Below are 17,904 nucleotides of genomic sequence, written 5' to 3' on the forward strand. Positions count from 1 at the left end.
CAGGGCTATATAAGCTGTAGGATGGTGCCTCTTATTGTAGACTGAGAGCAATTGAATGTCATATATCTAGCAACACATTTGCCACTGAGACACATTTACCTTCGAGAAAGGGGATGTGGGCTGGGTGCGGTGGCTCACTCCTGTAATCCCAGCACTTTGGGAGGCTGAGGCAGGCGGATCACCTGAGGTCAGGAGTTCGAGACAAGCCTGGCCAACATAGTGAAACCCCATTTCTACAAAAATACAAAAAAAAATTAGCCAGGCATGATGATGGGTGCCTGTAATCCCAGCTACTCAGGAGGCTGAGGCGAGAGAATTGCTTGAACCCAGGAGGCGGAGGCTGCAGTGAGCCAAGATTGTGCCATTGCACTCCTGCCGGGGTGATAGAGCAAGACTCTGTCTCAAAAAAAAAAAGAAAGGGTATGTGTTACTTAGAAATGTGAGTTTACAGGCCAGGCGTGATGGCTCATGCCTGTAATCCCAGCACTTTGGGAGGCCAAGGCGGGTGGATCACTTGAGATCAGGAATTCAAGACCAGTCTGGGCAACATGGTGAAACCCCGTCTCTACTAAAAATACAAAAAATTAGCCGGGCGTGGTGGCGGGCGCCTGTAATCCCAGTTACTCGGGAGGCTGAGACAGGAGAATGGTTTGATCCTGGGGGGCGGAGGTTGCAGTGAGCTGAGATTGCACCACCACTGTCCAGCCTGGGCAACAGAGCAAGACTCCATCTCAAAAAAAAAAAAAAAAAAAAGAAATGTGGGTTTACAGAGGAGTGGAACCAAATTTTATTATGGGTTATCCTTTGCATAGAATACTGTCTTCAGGGACTCTGAGAACACACTTTGTCCTATTTCTTTTTTATGCCACAATGAGAGAATTTTAATCACAATCAGCAAGGCTCAACTATGCCCATGTAGGCACAGGCCCAAATACATATAGTGCCACTCTGCTCTTCTGTTTGTCTCCTAGAAGTGGTACCTTATTGCTTTCCTCTTTGAACTGGTGAGGGTATAATAACGCTTTGTGTAGGCCAGGCGCAGTGGCTCATGCCTGTAATCCCAGCACTTTGGGAGGCTGAGGCGGGTGGATTACCTGAGGTCAGGAGTTCGAGACCAGCCTGACCAACATGGTGAAACCATGTCTCTTCTAAAAATACAAAATTAGCCAGGCATGGTGGCGCATGCCTGTAATCCCAGCTACTTGGGAGGCTGAGGCAGGAGAATTGCTTGAACCTGGGAGGCAGATATTACTGTGAGCCAAGATCACGCTATTGCACTCCAGACTGGGCAATAAGAGCAAAACTCCATCTCAAATAATAATAATAATAATAATAATGCTTTGTGTAAAAGATACAGCCCTATGTACAGGTGGATAGTGTTAAAAAAAAAAAAAAGTGAAAAGTATAATTCATCTTAGAATGCCCAGGGCATGGTAAGTAAGAGAGAATTCTAGAGGTTTACAGGTTTTCCTTCCCACATTCTAATTGTCTTCTTAAATGGTTTAAGTTTTTATAAAACATAATGATGTGGAAAGTAGAGTCTACATTAGAATATTTTTTTGGGTGTTGAGGAGTATAGGTGGAGTAGAGCTTGGGAGAGTAGCCAGGAAGAAATAGCAGCATTATTCATAGAATCCAAAAGGTAGAAGCAATCCTAGTATCCATCGACAGATCAATGGATAAATAAAATGTTGGGTACACATACAATGGAATATTAGTCTGTATTAAAATAGAAAATTCTGAGGCCAGGCTCAGTGGCTCACGCCTGTAATCCCAACACTTTGGGAGGCCGAGGCGGTTGGATCATGAGATCAGGAGTTCGAGACCAGCCTGGCCAATATGGTGAAATCCCATCTCTACTAAAAATACAAAAATGAGCCTGGTGCGGTGGTGGATGTGTGTAATCCTAGCTACTTGGGAGGCTGAGGCAGGAGAATTGCTTGAACCCGGGAGGCGGAGGTTGCAGTGAGCTGAGATTATACCACTGCACTCTAACCTGGGTGACGGAGCAAGACTCCATCTCAAAAAAAAAGGAAATTCTGGCACATGGTACAACATGGATGAATCTTGAAGACATTTTGCTGAGTGAAATAAAGTGGATATAAAGGACAAATATTGTATGATTCCTCTTATGTGAGGTTTCCAGAGTGGTCATATTTGTAGAGACACAAAGTAGAACAGTGGTTGCCCAAGGCTGGGGGATGGTGGTGGTGATGGTAATGGAGTTATTGTTAAAAGGGTACATTTTCTGCTGGTGAAGATGCAGAAGTTATGGGGAGATGGATGGTGGTGATGCTTGCACAACAGTGTGAAAGTACTTAATGCCACAGAACTGTACCTCTAGAAAAGGTTTAAATGATAAGTTTTATGTATATTTTACCACAATTAAAAACAAAAAAGCAGCAGCTGGGAATGGTGAATGGTGGCTCATGCCTGTAATCCCAACACTTTGGGAGGACAAGGTGGGCGGATTGCCTGAGGTCAGGAGTTTGAGACCAGCCTGGCTAACATGGTGAAACCCTGTCTCTACTAAAAATACAAAAATTAGCTGGGCATGGTTGCACCTACCTGTAGTCCCAGCTACTCGGGAGGTTAAGACAGGGAAATTGCTTGAACCCAGAAGGCAGAGGTTTCAGTGAGCCAAGATCATGCCACTGCACTCCAGCCTGGGCGACAGAGCAAGACTCCGTCTCCCAAAAAGAAAAAAAAAAAAAAAAAAAAAGAAGCAATAGCATTGATTGAAGTAAAGGTAAAGGTTTGTAGCCTGGACAACAGAATGAGACCCAGTATCTACCAAAAAAAAAAAAAATTGAGCTGGGCATGGTGGCACACACCTGTATTCCTAGCTACTCAGTAGGCTGAGGCAGGAGGATCACTTGAGCCCAGAAGTTTGGGGCTGCAGTGAGCCATGATTGCACCACTGCACTCCAGCCTGGGCGACAGAGTTGAGACCCCATCTCTTAAAAAAAATAAAAAAATAAAATAAAAAAGGAAGGTAAAGGTTTGACTGAGATCATTCTTTTGGTTTTTCATTAAGCAAATGTTTGAGCACCTACTACATGCCAGGTACTATTTTAGGCCCAGGATACAGTGATGAATAAATCAGATATGGCCCTTGCTTTCTTAGAACTTACGATCTAATAAGAGAGACAGACTATAGAGAAGATGGGTGAATAAACAAGATTTATTGTGGCAAGGTCTGTGAAGGAAGTGAATACATGAGATGAGAAAGGCATGGGGAGATGTCACTACTTTAGAAAGAGTGGTCGGTGAAAACCTCTCTGAGGAGTTGAAATTTGAGCTAAAGGTCCCGGCACAGTGGCTCACTGCTATAATCCTAGCACTTTGGGAGACTGAGGCAGGAGGATTGCTTGAGCCCAGGTGTTCAAGACCAGCTGTCCGGGTGTGGTGGCTCACGCCTGTAATCCCAGGACTTTGGGAGACTTAGGCGGGTGGATCACAAGGTCAAGAGATCGAGACGATCCTGGCCAACATGGTGAAACCCCATCTCTACTAAAAATACAAAAATTAGCCAGGCGTGGTGGCGCGTGCCTTAATCCCAGCTCCTCAGGAGGCTGGGGCAGGAGAATTGCTTGAACCTGGGAGGCGGAGGTTGCAGTGAACCGAGATCATGCCACTGAACTCCAGACTGGGCAAAAGAGCAAGACTCCATCTCAAAAAAAATTGATTTATCTAGACAAAGACCTTGTACCTTTCACCAGCCTGGGCAACATAGTGAGACCCTAGCTCTACAAAAATTTTTAAAAATTAGCCAGGCGTGGTGTCTGTGGTTCCCACTACTCTGGAGGCTGAGGTGAGAGGATCCTTTGAGCCTGGGAGGTTCAGGCTGTAGTGAGTCATGATTGTGCTGCTGCATCCAGCCTGGGAGACAGAGCAGGACCCTGTCTGAAAAAATAAATAAATAAAAATAAAATTAATCAACCACATTAAACAGAACAGAAAAAATATATATATCAGAAGTCTCTCCTAGCTACTTCCTTTCTCTGGAATTCTGATACATACCTTACAAGGAGTAAATTAGATTTTAAAATTACTTTTATGTCATCTTTCAGTGGACTCACCCTTTTATTTTGGAGGGGAATGATACTTAAACCGGTAAATATTAATCCATGTTCTTATGCCTTTGTGCCTAATAATAGCTCTGCCTGGAATGGCCACGCCTTGGCACATTTCAGTTTGTCTTTCAGGGCCTTGTTCAAATGTTACCGCACCTTGATGTTTCCCCAGCTCCACCAGAAAGCCACGTCCGCCATACACTTTGTTCCCCCAACAGTTTGGATATGTTGTAGTGCTTAGGATGTAAGTAGGATGTATTCGAGAGAGTCGTGTATGTTGTTCTCCTCTACTAGATAGTGAGTTCCTAAGGACAGTCTAAATCCGTGGATCGTAATAGCTCTAGAGCAGTGGATTTGGGACTTTTAGGGTTTGCAGCACTCTGTTTAAGACCCACAATCTTAGTGGCATTCTTGAAGTGATTCAAAACCTAAAAACCACACTAAATTCAGTTGTGGGACAAGACATTCACATCCTCAGGCTGGCGATTTGTCACCACACCTATAAAATCACCCAGAGATAACACCCTATTCTGTTGGTAGCGCTTCAGCAACAGTGGCAGAAATCTAATGACTTTGCTTTTCTGATTTCTATCTCATGGACCTAAGCAAAGTTCTCCTATATCCTAGTTTCTAGAAGGCTTAAAGAGAAAGAAACATGATAAGGCCAGGAGACCATCTGAGCCATCATATTTACTTGAAACTCAATTTCTTTACCTGCGGGACTCCCCAGTGGTAGAGAATTACTTGAAATTCGAGACAGTTTTGCCCAGGAGGCTCTTTTCCCAAAGCAGTGCTTTGTGTGGGCAGCTCTCATGGTGCCTGTGTGGTGCCTGTTGTTGGTTCTCCCTGAGTGGTACCTGGTAGAACTGATGTTTGTGTGAGGTGACCTAACTTGCAGAACCACGTAAGGGGTGTGTTGGGGGGCTGTTTAACATTCTAGGTTAAGAAAAAGGACATTTGGCTTTCTTTTTATGAAGTTTTCTGATTTATTGGAAGAGGGAGCATACTTCATTTAACCTAAGAACTCATCAATTCTCAATTCTTCAGTGTTACAACTTTTTAAAAGCCCTATAAGTAATGGCAGTTGTTCTTGGAAAATTGATTAATTGGCTGTCAGTTTTCTGTCTAGTGTCTTATATATTTAGTGCCTTGAGAAGGGGCATCACACTACAGAATTTTGACTAACTTTATGTTTTTCCCTTACAGTTGCTTTTCGACTGTATGATTTGGATAAAGATGAAAAGATCTCCCGTGATGAGCTGTTACAGGTATGTCGGAGAGCTCCTGGAGAACTTGTGCTTGGACTCTGCCTGCTTATTATTATGGGCAGGACCTGTTCTTTAGTAAGCGTTTATTTAATACCTGCTATGTGCAGAGTCTTGTCCTGGTTATAAGGCAAAGGAGATGACCTGGGAAAACCTGAAATGGCTCATTATGTTTTCATAGACAGATGTCTCCACCATCTAAAAGCTAACTAGGCTGGGCATAGGGGCTCACGCCTGTAATCCCAACACTTTGGGATGCCAAGGCGGGGGGATCACCTGAGGTCAGGAATTCAAGAGCAGCCTGGCAATACAAAAAGTGAAGGGGTGGCCTGCCCCTCCACACCTGTGGGCGTTTCTTGTTAGGTGGGACTTGAGAAAAGAAATAAGACACAGAGACAAAGTATAGAGAAAGAAAAAGTGGGCCCCAGGGACCGGCGCTCAGCATACAGGGACCCACTCGTTACCATCTTAGAAAAAGGGAAGTGGCAGGATAATAGGATCATCGTAGGGAGAAGGTCAGCAGTAAGACATATGAATAAATCTCTCTGTGACGTGAATAAGTTTAAGGAAAAGTGCTGTGCCTTGATATGCATATGCAAACATCTCCATAAACTTTTTTAGTGCGTAAAGAGCAGCATTGTGCCAGCAAGTCCCACCTTTCGCCCTAAGGCGGTTTTCTCCTTTCTCAGTAAACAGAACATACAATCGAGTATTACACCGAGATGTTCCATTGCCCAGGGACGGGCAGGAGACTGATGCTTTTCTCTATCTCAGCTGCCAAGAGACCTTCTTTCCTCTTGTACTGGTCCTCCTCAGCACAGACCCTTCACGGGTGTCAGGCTGGGGGACGATCGGGTCTTTCCCATCCCACGAGGCCATATTTCAGACTATCACATGGGGAGAAACCTTGGACAATACCTAGCTTTCCTGGGCAGAGGTCCCTGCGACCTTTGGCAGTGTATGTGTCCCTGGGTACTTGAGATTAAGAGAATGGTGATGACTTTTCACAAGCATACTGCCTTCAGGCACTTGTTTAACAAAGCACACCCTGCACAGCCCAAAATCTGTCAAACTTTTAGTCACCACAGCACATGTCTCTTGCAAGGACAAGGTTGGGGGTAGGGTCACAGATTAACAGCATCTCAAATACAGAACAAAATGGAATCTCTTATGTCTACTTCTTTCTATATAGACACAGTAACAGTCTGATCTTTCTTTTCCCCACAAAAAGTAGCTGTCCATGGTGGTGGGTGCCTGTGATCCCAGCTACTCGGGAGGCTGAGGCAGTAGAATTGCTTGAACCCAGGAGGCGGAGGTTGCTGTGAGCTGAGATTGCGCCACTGCACTCCAGCCTGAGCGACAAGAGCGAAACTCTATCTCAAAAAAAAAAAAAAGTAAATAAATAAAAGCTAACTAAATGGCTTTTAGGTACTGACTGAGAGTTAAAATATACAACGTGGTTTACATCAGGTAATTCATTTATTGCCAAATCAGATTATTGGCAGCCAGGTAATTCTGATGATACTTAGTTAAATGCAGACATTTAGTCTGTCCTTAGGGTTGACTAAGAGTCAAGGAGCTGCTGCTGTGCTGGTGTACCCTGAGCCAACTGCCCACTGTTCTTTGTTGCTCCAAGGGATAATTCCCTGTTTTCCTACTAGCAGTGACTGGCATTTCATCCTAGGATGAAATTAGTCAGGGCAGATTCAGGAGCAACCCAACGTATTCTTACATTTCTATGAGCAAAAAACAAAACAGTCTGCAGGTCAGTGTTAGCGTCCCTTGCTTTTGAGTTGGGAATTTCTTCAGCGAGAAGAGTTTATTTTCTTGAAAGTTGCTACATATGGTTTTCTGAGTTCTGAAGAAAAAAGACAGTGGCAGTCACTCTGTAGTTGCATGTGTTTATTCTCTGACCCAGATCTGACCTCAGGTGATCCACCCACCTCGGCCTCTCAAAGTGCTGGGATTACAGGTGTGAGCCACCACGCCTGGCCCTTGTTTTCTTAATATGATTCCTGTGAAAGTATTGGTTGAACTTTTGGAGGTTATTATCTTGATTGTGAGGACAGTGCCATGGGCGGGTACATATGTTAAACCTTATCCAATTGTACATATTACTTTTTTTTTTTTTTTTTTGTATTTTTAGTAGAGACAGGATTTCATCATATTGGCCAGGCTGGTCTCGAACTCCTGACCTCAAGTAATCCACCCACCTCAGCCTCCCAAAATGCTGGGAGTATAAGCATGAACCATCATGCCTGGCCCCAACTGTCCATTTTAAATATGTACATTTTATTGTATATTATTTATACTTCAATAAAGATACTCTACTCCCCAACTCATTTTATGAGGCTAGCATAACTTTTGCCTGACAATCATTTTTTTTTTTTTTTGAGACAGAGTCTCACTTTGTTGCCCGGGCTGGAGTGCAATGTCACCATCTCAGTTTACTGCAACCTCCGCCACCCAGGTTCAAGCAATTCTCGTGCCTTAGCCTCCTGAGTAACTGGGATTACAGACATGCTCCACCATGCCTGGCTAATTTTTGTGTTTTTAGTAGAGACGGGGTTTCGCCACGTTGGCCAGGCTGGTCTTGAACTCTTGGGCTCAAGCAGTCCACCCACCTCAGCCTCCCAAAGTGCTGGGATTACAGGCATACCCGGCCACACCTGACAATCTTATAAAAGACAGTATAAGAAACGAAAATTAGGGGCCGGGCATGGTGGCTCATGCCTTTAATCTGAGCACTTTGGGAGGCCGAGGCAGGTGGATCACAAGGTCAGGAGATTGAGACCATCCTGGCTAACATGGTGAAACCCCATCTCCCCTGTCTCTACTAAAAATACAAAAAATTAGCCGGGCATTGTGGCGGGCGCCTGTAGTCACAGTTACTCGGGAGGCTGAGGCAGGAGAATAGCATGAACCCAGGAGGCAGAGCTTGCAGTGAGCCGAGATTGTGCCACTGCACTCCAACCTGGGTGACAGAGCAAGACTCTGTCTCAAAAAAAAAGAAAAGAAAATTATAGCTCAATCTCTTTTATGCAAATAGTTGTAAAAATCCCAAACAAAATATTAACACACTGAATCCAGCAATATATAATATAATATAATATATTATAGCCAAGGATATATTATAGCCAAGGTGCAATTGTACTAGAAATTCAAAGTCGGTTTAACATTAGAAAATCAACCAATATATTTCACCCACACCAACACTTTAAAGAAGAAAAATTGAGTGGTCTTTTCCATAGAAAAATGTAATGGATAAAATCATCATCCATTTATTTTATTTTATTTACTTATTTATCTTTTTTTTTTTGAGATGGCGTTTCGCTCTGTCACCCGGGCTGGAGAGCAGTGGCGCGATCTTAGCTCAGTGCAACATCTGCCTCCCGGGTTCAAGCAATTCTCCTGACTCAGCCTCCCATGCAGCTGGGATTATAGGCACGCACCACCACGCGCTGTTAATTTTGTATTTTTAGTAGAGATGGGGTTTCACCATGTTGGTCCAGGGTGGTCTCGATCTCCTGACTTCAGATGATCCACCTGCCTCGGCCTCCCAAAGTGTGTGAGCCAGCTTGCCTGGCCTCACCATCCATTCATGATTAAAAAAAAAAAAGTCTTAGAAAACCAGAAGTAGAGGGAACCTTTCTTAAATCAATAAAGCGTATATATAAAAACCTTCACCAAACATTAAAAATAATAGTAGGCTGCGTGCTTTGTTTCACCCCTGTAATTCCAGCTACTCGGGAGGCTGAAGTAGGAGAATCATTTGAACCTAGGAGGAGGAGGTTGCAGTGAGCCGAGATCGGGCCACTGCTCTCCAGCCTTGGCAACAGAGCAAAACTCTGTCTTAACAATAATAATAATAATTCACTATTAAACTTCTTTTTTTTTATTTTTTTGAGACAGAGTCTTGCCCTGTCACCCAGGCTGGAGTGCAGTGGTGCGATCTCAGCTCACTGCAACCTCCACCTGGGTTCAAGCGATTCTCTTGCCTCAGCCTCCCGAGTAGCTGGGACTATAGGCACCTACCACCACGCCTGACTATCTTTTGTATTTTTAGTAGAGACAGAGTTTCACCATGATGGCCAGTCTGGTCTTAAATTCCTGACCTTGTGATCAGCCCACCTCAGCCTCCCAAAGTGCTGGGATTACAGGCGTGAGCCACCGCACCCGGCCTGAAGAACTTTGACTGGAACAATAAGTGGTGGCATGGACAGGCGGAGGGAGCACTGGGCTGGGGATGGAGGCCTGGGCAGATAGCTCATGCCACTGCTTCCTGGGACCCGAGTCAAGCCACCTCTGGGCCGTCATGTCCTCATTAACAGATCGGATGAGATGACCTTTTTTTTTTCTTTTTTGAGACAGTCTCACTACATTGCCCAGGCTGGCTTGAACACTTGGGCTCAAGTGATTCTCTGGCCTTAGCCTTCCAAGTAGGTGGGACCAGTAGCTGGGACGACATACATGTGTCATTTGCACCTGGTGAAATGATGTTAAAGACACCATCACTTCTATCCCCACCCTCCGACTCACACTATAGATAACCATACATAATCCAATTTTATAATTCTACAAATAAAACACCTCAAAATATTTGGTCTGGGATCTGAAGAAGCTGCTGTTTGAGGTTGGATTCATCTGCTTGGCCACACACAGGGAATATGGCAAATGAGTTGTCTATTGATTATCTTTGCTAGCATTCTCTTTTTTTTTTTTTTTTTTTTTGAGATGGAGTCTCGCTCTGTTGCCCGGGCTAGAGTGCAGTGGCATGATCTCAGCTCACTGCAACCTCCTCCTCCCGGGTTCAAGTGATTTCTCCTGCCAAGGCACACACTACCATGCCCGGCTAATTTTTGTATTCTTAGTAGAGATGGGTTTCACCATGTTCTTCAGGCTGGTCTCGAACTCCTGACCTCGTGATCTGCCTGCCTCGGCTTCCCAAAGTCCTGGGATTACAGGCATGAGCCAATGCACCCGGTGCATTGTCTCTTTTTATTAATCCTTCTATTTGTGTACATTTGTACCTAAAATGTACAACTTCCAATTTTCTTTTTTTTTCTTTTTTTTGAGAGGGAGTGTCTCTCTTGTCGCCCAGGCTGGAATGCAGTGGCGTAATCTCGGCTCACTGCAACCTCCACCTTCTGGGTTCAAGCGATTCTGCCTCAGCCTCGCAAGTAGCTGGGATTACAGGTGCCCACCACCATGCCTAGCTAATTTTTGTATTTGTAGTAGAGATGGGGTTTCACCATGTTGGCCAGGGCTGGTCTCGAACTCCTGATCTCAGATGATCCACCCACCTCGGCCTCCCAAAGTGCTGGGATTACAGGCGTGAGCCACCACCCCCGACCACAACTTCCAATTTTCAACAATTAGTTTATTTAAAAAATAATCAGTTTGGATACAAATCAGTATTTCAGCTTTTTTTCTTTTTAGAAAATCATGTAATTTACTATTGATGGATTGATTGATTGACTGATAGGGTCTCTCTCTGCTGCCTAGTCTGGAATGCAGCGACTATTCACAGGCATGATCATAGCACACTGCAGCCTTGAACTCCTGGGCTCAGACCATCCTCCTGCCTCAGCCTCCCGAGTAGCTGGAACTATAGGCATGCGCTACCACACCCGGCTTGTAATTTTGCTCTTGTTGCCCAGGCTGGAATGCAGTGGTGCAATTTCAGCTCACTGCAACCTCTGCCTCCCGGGTTCAAGTGATTATCATGCATCAGCCTCCCGAGTAGCTGGGATTACTGGTATGTACCACCACACCCAGCTAATTTTGTATTTTTAGTAGAGACAGGGTTTCTCCACCATGCCCGGCCCATGAAATCGATTTTTAAAAAGCAAATTACAGGCCGGGCGCGGTGGCTCAAGCCTGTAATCCCAGCACTTTGGGAGGCCGAGGCGGGTGGATCACGAGGTTAGGAGATCGAGACCATCCTGGCTAACATGGTGAAACCCCGTCTCTACTAAAAATACAAAAAACTAGCCGGGCGTGGTGGCGGGCGCCTGTAGTCCCAGCTACTCGGAGGCTGAGGCGGGAGAATGGCGTGAACCCGGGAGGTGGAGCTTGCAGTGAGCCGAGATCGCGCCACTGCACTCCAGCCTGGGCGACAGAGCGAGACTCCGTCTCAAAAAAAAAATAAAATAAAAAAATAAAAAGCAAATTACAGGCCGGGCGCAGCGGCTCACGCCTGTAATCCAGCACTTTGGGAGGCCAAAGCAGGCAGATCACCTGAGGTCGGGAGTTCGAGACCAGCCTGACCAATGTGGCAAAACCCCGTCTCTACTAAAAATGCAAAAATTAGCCAGGCATGGTGATGGGCACCTGTAATCCCAACTACTCGAGAGGCTGAGGCAGGAGAATCACTTGAACCTGGAAGGTGGAGGTTGCGGTGAGCCGAGATCATGACATTGCATTCCAGCCTTGGCAATAGAGCAAGACTCCATCTCAAAAAAAAAAAAAAAAAACTCATGAGATTGTAGAAGGAAGTAAAGGAGTAAAGGAGTGGAGGAAAGGAAGCCTGTGAACCACTGGACTAGAGGCCCTTTCCTTCCTGTGGAAAAGCTCAGTTCTTACCATCTGAAGACAGAGGTGGCTGACTGCAGTAATAATATAAGGAGTCAGAAAGGTACCCTGTCCCCCATTTTATATTGCCTAAGAACCAGCCTTTCCATATTGCCTGACAGTCAAATTGTTAAAGTTGCTTATTTTGTTTAAGGAAGCAATTTTCAAAGTATGTTCACACCCTAAAGATGTTAATAGAATTCCCAGGGGCCCGAGGATTGGTTAAGTTTAAGACAGATTTAGTGAAACAGTGTTAAATTCTCTTACTCAATTCTCACAACCCTTTAATTGTGCTTGTTATTTTTCTCAGAGGGGGATTTAGCATTTAACTCTTTAAGGATCTTTGTGTTTTCTTGGGCCATACTTTAGGAGCAGCTGGCTTAGTGCAGCACCTCAAAGACAACTACATTTGGGTGGGATTTCAGAAAGCCCCACCAAACTGATTTAAATCAATAAGGAACTAGTTAGGCTCACGCAACAAGAATGTTTGGGACAGACTGTCCACGCTGGTACAGTACCTCACTGATGTCCAGGAATCAGGCTTATTCTGTGTTCTTAGCCTGGCATCCATAACTCGTATTACTCACCTCATGGCTCCAGGGTGGCTGCAGTGCCACCAGACAGCATACCTGTATTCTGGGTAAGAAGAATGAGGAAGGGCAAAATGCAAAGGACTCTCCCTTAGTCTTTGTCTTCTTATCCAGTCACCTAGATAAATTCTGCTTACATCATTGCCTGGATGAGAAGATAAGGGTTTCAGCCTTTTAGCTGTTATTTAGTCACATGATGGTAAAGATGGGGATACGTTCTGAGACATGCAATGTTAGGCAATTTTGTAGTTGTAGGAACATCATAGAATGTACTTACATGAACCTAGATGATATAGCCTACTATACATCTAGGCTATATGGTGTAGCCTATTGTTCCTAGACTACAAACCCATACAGCATGTTACTATTCGGACTACTATATGCAGTTGTAACAAAATGGTAAGTATTTGTGTATCTAAACATATCTGTGGCTGGGCATGGTGGCTCACGCCTATAATCTCAGCACTTTGGGAGGTGGCAGAGGGAGAATTGCTTGAGCCCAGGAGTTGAAGGCCTGCCTGGGCAACACAGTGAGACCTCATTGCTACAAAAAATTTTGAAAAATTAGCCAGGCGACTGGGTGCAGTGGCTCAGACCTGTAGTCTCAGCACTTTGGGAAGCAGAGGCGGGCAAATCATGAGGTCAGGAGTTCGAGACCAGCCTGGCCAATATGGTGAAACCCTGTCTCTACTAAAAATACAAAAATTAGCTGGATGTGGTGGCACATCCCTGTAATCCCAGCTACTCAGGAGGCTGAGGCAGGAGAATCGCTTGAACCTGGGAGGTGGAGGTTGCAGTGAGCCGGGATCATGCCATTGCATTCCAGCCTGGGCAACAAGAGTGAAACTCCGCCTCAGGGGGAAAATAAAATTAGGCATGGTTGCATGCACCTGTAGTGTAGTACCAGTTACTTGGGAGGCTGAGGTGAGAGGATCACTTGAGCATGGGAGGTGAGGCTGCAGTGAGCCACATTCGCACTCCAGCACTCCAGTTTGGGCAACAGAGTGAGATCCTGTCTCAAAAAAAAAAAACAAAAACATATATATCTAAACATGGAAAAGGTACAGTAAAAATAGGGTACTGTAATCTTTTTTTAAGATTGTTTTGGCTAGGCGTGGTGGCTCACGCCTGTAATCCCAGCACTTTGGGAGGCCGAGGTGGGCGAATCACGAGGTCAGGAGATTGAGACCATCCTGGCTAACACAGTGAAACCCCTTCTCTACTAAAAATACAAAAAATTAGCCGGGCGTGGTGCCGGGCACCTGTAATGCCAGCTATTTGGGAGGCTGAGGCAGGAGAATGGCGTGAACCCAGGAGGCAGAGCTTGCAGTGAGCTGAGATCGCACCACTGCCCTCCAGCCTGGGCGACAGAGCAAGACTCCGTCTCAAAAAAAAAAAATTAACTTTTAGGTTTAGGGCTACACATGCAGGCTAGTTATATAGGTCAACTCTTGTCATGGGGGTTTGATGTACAGAATATTTCGCCACCCAGGTACTAAGCATAGTACCCAATAGTTATTTTTTTCTGTTTCTCACCTCCCACTCCGCCCTCTGGTAGGCCCCAGTGTCTGTTGTTTCCCTTTTTGTGTCCATGTGTTCTCATCAAAATACAGTATTATAATCTTACAGCACCACCATTATATATGTGGTCGGTCATTAACCAAAACATTATTATGCAGTGCATGACTGTATTTGAGGGCATCAAAGGAAAAGGGGGATGGTGATAGCTTTATTTTTAATCTCAATAGTCCCTCTGATTCCCAAGACCCTTGTAATTCCTGGCTCTTGGTCTTCTAGGTGCTACGCATGATGGTCGGAGTAAATATCTCAGATGAGCAGCTGGGCAGCATCGCAGACAGGACCATTCAGGAGGCTGATCAGGATGGGGACAGTGCCATATCTTTCACAGAATTTGTTAAGGTTGGTCACTTACCTCTTTGTTTGAAAAAGTGACGTTTTACTGCACAGGAGGAAGTGGGGAGAACATTACTCAGATAAGAGCTTGGGAGTGTTGTGACATTCATAACCTTCATAACTGTTACTGGTTTTCTCCCCCAGGTTTTGGAGAAGGTGGATGTAGAACAGAAAATGAGCATCCGATTTCTTCACTAAAGGAGACCAAACTGTTCCTTGCAGTCTAGTATTTAAGAACTGGAACTTGAAAGTCCTCCTTCCACCAACTCCACCTCCACCCCCTCATTCCCCTTCTCCCAAAGTACTACTGCTGTTGCATGACAACCCCAAATATGTTCTGTCAACACAAACCTGCCTTTGGTGTATAAACAGGGCATTACAGAATGGTACACCCTATCTATTTCTGTTCAGTATCCATTCACTAGTTCTTCGTTTATAAATATCTTCCCTATTCTGCCGCTGAATGCCACACATCCATCCAGTCTGAGAAAGTGAGAGAGGCAATCATGCCAAGAACAAGCCAGCAAAGCTCTTTCACCAGGTGTAGACTGTAGCCCTGCTGCCTTCCCTCCAGCGAGTCTGCCAGCATGCTTTATCCTTTTTATATGTTCTTTGCTTCCTACTTGTGTGTCATCCAACATACTGTTCACTTACTCTGGCAGTCTTTCTGCCTTTCATTAAGCCTCAAAATCTCCTCTGTTCTACTTGCACCACAAGCTATGCCCTATATATGTATTTCTGACTTGGCAGGATAGTTCAGGGGTCTGGCAGTTTTTATTTACCTTCATTATTAAATGGGCCTCTGGGATGTTGCCTCTCCAGGAGCTTTTTGGTAACCAACATTTCTCTCAAAGTATGAGACCATCCTCTGCACTCTGCTCTGTCATCAAAGGCTGCTAGGTGGAGATACCCTTTTTGAAAGGTGGCCTTGGTGAGAGGTATGGAGTCAAGTCTTCTAGGCTGCTTGCCCACATCACTCTACCTCTGGCCTCTGATTCTCAACTTTGTACCTATGTGGCTCCTCTTGTTAGTGCAATGTTGACTGTTAAAAAAAAAACAGCAGTATGCTTACAGGTTTGCTTAGTTTGGGGACACTGTAACTACCAGAATGGCTGCTCTGACAATATGCCTAGGGACTTTCTCATGGCTTTTATTAACAAGGAGGCTGGGCACCCTATAAAGCCTCATGCATTCACACCTTTGCAGCATGGTTTATGCCTCAGTGTTATGTGCACTGCAATGTTTTCCACTTCACATTTCCAAGTAGAAAGATTAGTGTTACGGAAGTGCCTAATATCCCAGTCCAAATTTATTTATTTATTTATTTATTTTTTGAGACAGAGTCTTGCTCTGTCGCCCAGGCTGGAGTGCAATGGTGTGATCTCCGCTCACTGCAACCTCAGCCTCCTGGGTTTAAGCGATTCTCCTGCCTCAGCCTCCCAAGTAGCTGGGATTACAGGCACGCACCACCATGCCCGGCTAATTGTTTGTATATTTAGTGGAGACAGGGTTTCACCATGTTGGCCAGGCTGGTCTTGAACTCCTGACCTCGTGATCCACCCGCCTCAGCCTCCCAAAGTGCTGGGATTATAGACGTGAGCCACCGCGCCTGGCCCCAGTCCAAAATATTTAAAGATTGCTTCCTTAGTGTCTTGAAGTTTTGCACAAATTTTTTTTTGAGACGGAGTCTCACTCTGTTGCCCAGGCTGGAGTGCAGTGGCATGATCTTGGCTCACTGCAACCTCTGCCTCCTGGGTTCAAGCAATTCTCCCGCCTCAGCCTCCCAAGTAGCTGGGTTTACAGACGTGGCCACCATTCCTGGGTTATTTTTGCATTTTTAGTAGAGACGGAGTTTCACCATGTTGACCAGGTTGGTCTTGAACTCCTGATCTCAGGTGATCCTCCGACCTCGGCCTCCCAAAGTGCTGGGATTACAGGCATGAACCACCACGCTCAGTCACAAAATTCTTTATGAATTTTACACTTGGCAAATGTTAATGATGAAAGCCATAGTCTGCTCCTAATACATGTCCAAAGCATTGACTATTTATCATTAGCTGCCTGGTTACATTAGCTCCCTAGCTCCTTGTATAGACCACTGCTAATCCCTTAGAAACAAGAGGTCTGGCACTAGTAGCACAACCTAAGGTGGCATTACAGGTCTTTGAGCAAGCCACAGTCAAACTTTTCTGCCAAAGTCAGTAGACTTCAGTGTATCAGGCTGCTGCTATCCTAATGTATGTGTCTATTTATCCACACATCTGCCCTTGGCTGACTTTCTCTGACTCATTGCTTGCTTGCTTGTTTCCTTGCTTTGGAAAACTATTGAAGATGTGTAGGTTATTCTTTAGGAAGGGGATTGCTACAAAAATACCACTGCAAAAGGGTGGAAAAGGGTGGAGAACAGGGGAGTAGCCTGGCTGGATGGCTCAAATATAAATGAATGAGGAATTCTTTATGAGTATCAGTCACACTTTGTGATCAAGTGATGTAATATAGGAATTAGTGTAAAAGGGAAGAATGTCTGATACTGATCTATTAGGTACTTTAGAGGCTTCTTGACTGGCATAAAGTTCCTAAGGTTATAGCTTTTCCCCCCTTTTGGCTGTATAGCAAAGTGTTTTAATCCAAGGTTGTGCCTTACTGTTCCATTAAAATTGTATCTTCGATCCATCAATAAATACTTGTGGTTGAAACAAAATAACTTTTGTCCATTTTACAAGAATTTTATGTAACTTAGTCCCTTCAAGTTTGAAATCACAGTGTCTCCCTAACTCAAGTTTATGTCTGTACTGTCAGCTGCAGTCTACTCTGCTGCTGCCTGGACATATGAAGTGGAAGCATTCTTCGAGGGGCCAGCACTTTTGGCCTCTAGACACAGTTTTGTCAGCTGTGGCCACTTCCCATTCATTCCAGCTAAGATGCAATTTCTGTGCTTGACTCCCCAACTCCTTAAATGTAGAAAAAGCCTAAAAATCCAGTATCTGTCTATTCCTTGTGAAGTTGCCCACCTCCTCATTCATGTGCAGCTTCAGTGGTGACATACTCTGCTTTTACATGGCTTTTTCTTTTTTTTTTTTTTTTTTTTTTGAGACGGAGTCTTTGTCACCCAAGCTGGAGTGCAGTGGCGCGATCTCAGCTCACTGCAAGCTCTGCCTCCTGGGTTACACCATTCTCCTGCCTCAGCCTCCCGAGTATCTGGGACTACAGGCGCCCACTACCATGCCCGGCTAATTTTTTGTATTTTTAGTAGAGATTGGGTTTCACCATGTTAGCCAGGATGGTCTCGATCTCCTGACCTCGTGATCCGCCTGCCTCGGCCTCCCAAAGTGCTGGGATTACAGGCGTGAGCCCCCGCACCTGGCCAGCTTTTTCTTTTTGTTTTTTGAGATTGAGTCTCACTCTTGCCCAGGCTGGAGTGCGATGGCACAGTCTTGGCTCACTGCAACCTCCACCTCCTAGGTTCAAGCAATTCTCCTGCCTCAG

At 45.0% G+C, this 17,904-nt stretch overlaps 1 protein-coding gene across 1 annotated transcript in view; it reads left to right on the forward strand.

Moving 5' to 3' along the window:
- The window catches only part of CHP1 (calcineurin like EF-hand protein 1), a 49,814-nt gene extending 34,628 nt beyond the window's left edge, over positions 1-15,186 (forward strand). Inside the window, exons 5-7 of the mRNA XM_025389603.1 lie at positions 5,283-5,344; positions 14,302-14,424; positions 14,563-15,186. Of these exons, the coding sequence (XP_025245388.1) occupies positions 5,283-5,344; positions 14,302-14,424; positions 14,563-14,616 (239 nt within the window). The 3' untranslated portion in view covers positions 14,617-15,186. The remainder of the gene's footprint in view (positions 1-5,282; positions 5,345-14,301; positions 14,425-14,562) is intronic.
- Positions 15,187-17,904: the final 2,718 nt, after the last annotated feature.

This window comes from Theropithecus gelada, chromosome 7a (genome assembly GCF_003255815.1).
Source record: "Theropithecus gelada isolate Dixy chromosome 7a, Tgel_1.0, whole genome shotgun sequence".
NCBI lineage: Eukaryota > Metazoa > Chordata > Mammalia > Primates > Cercopithecidae > Theropithecus > Theropithecus gelada.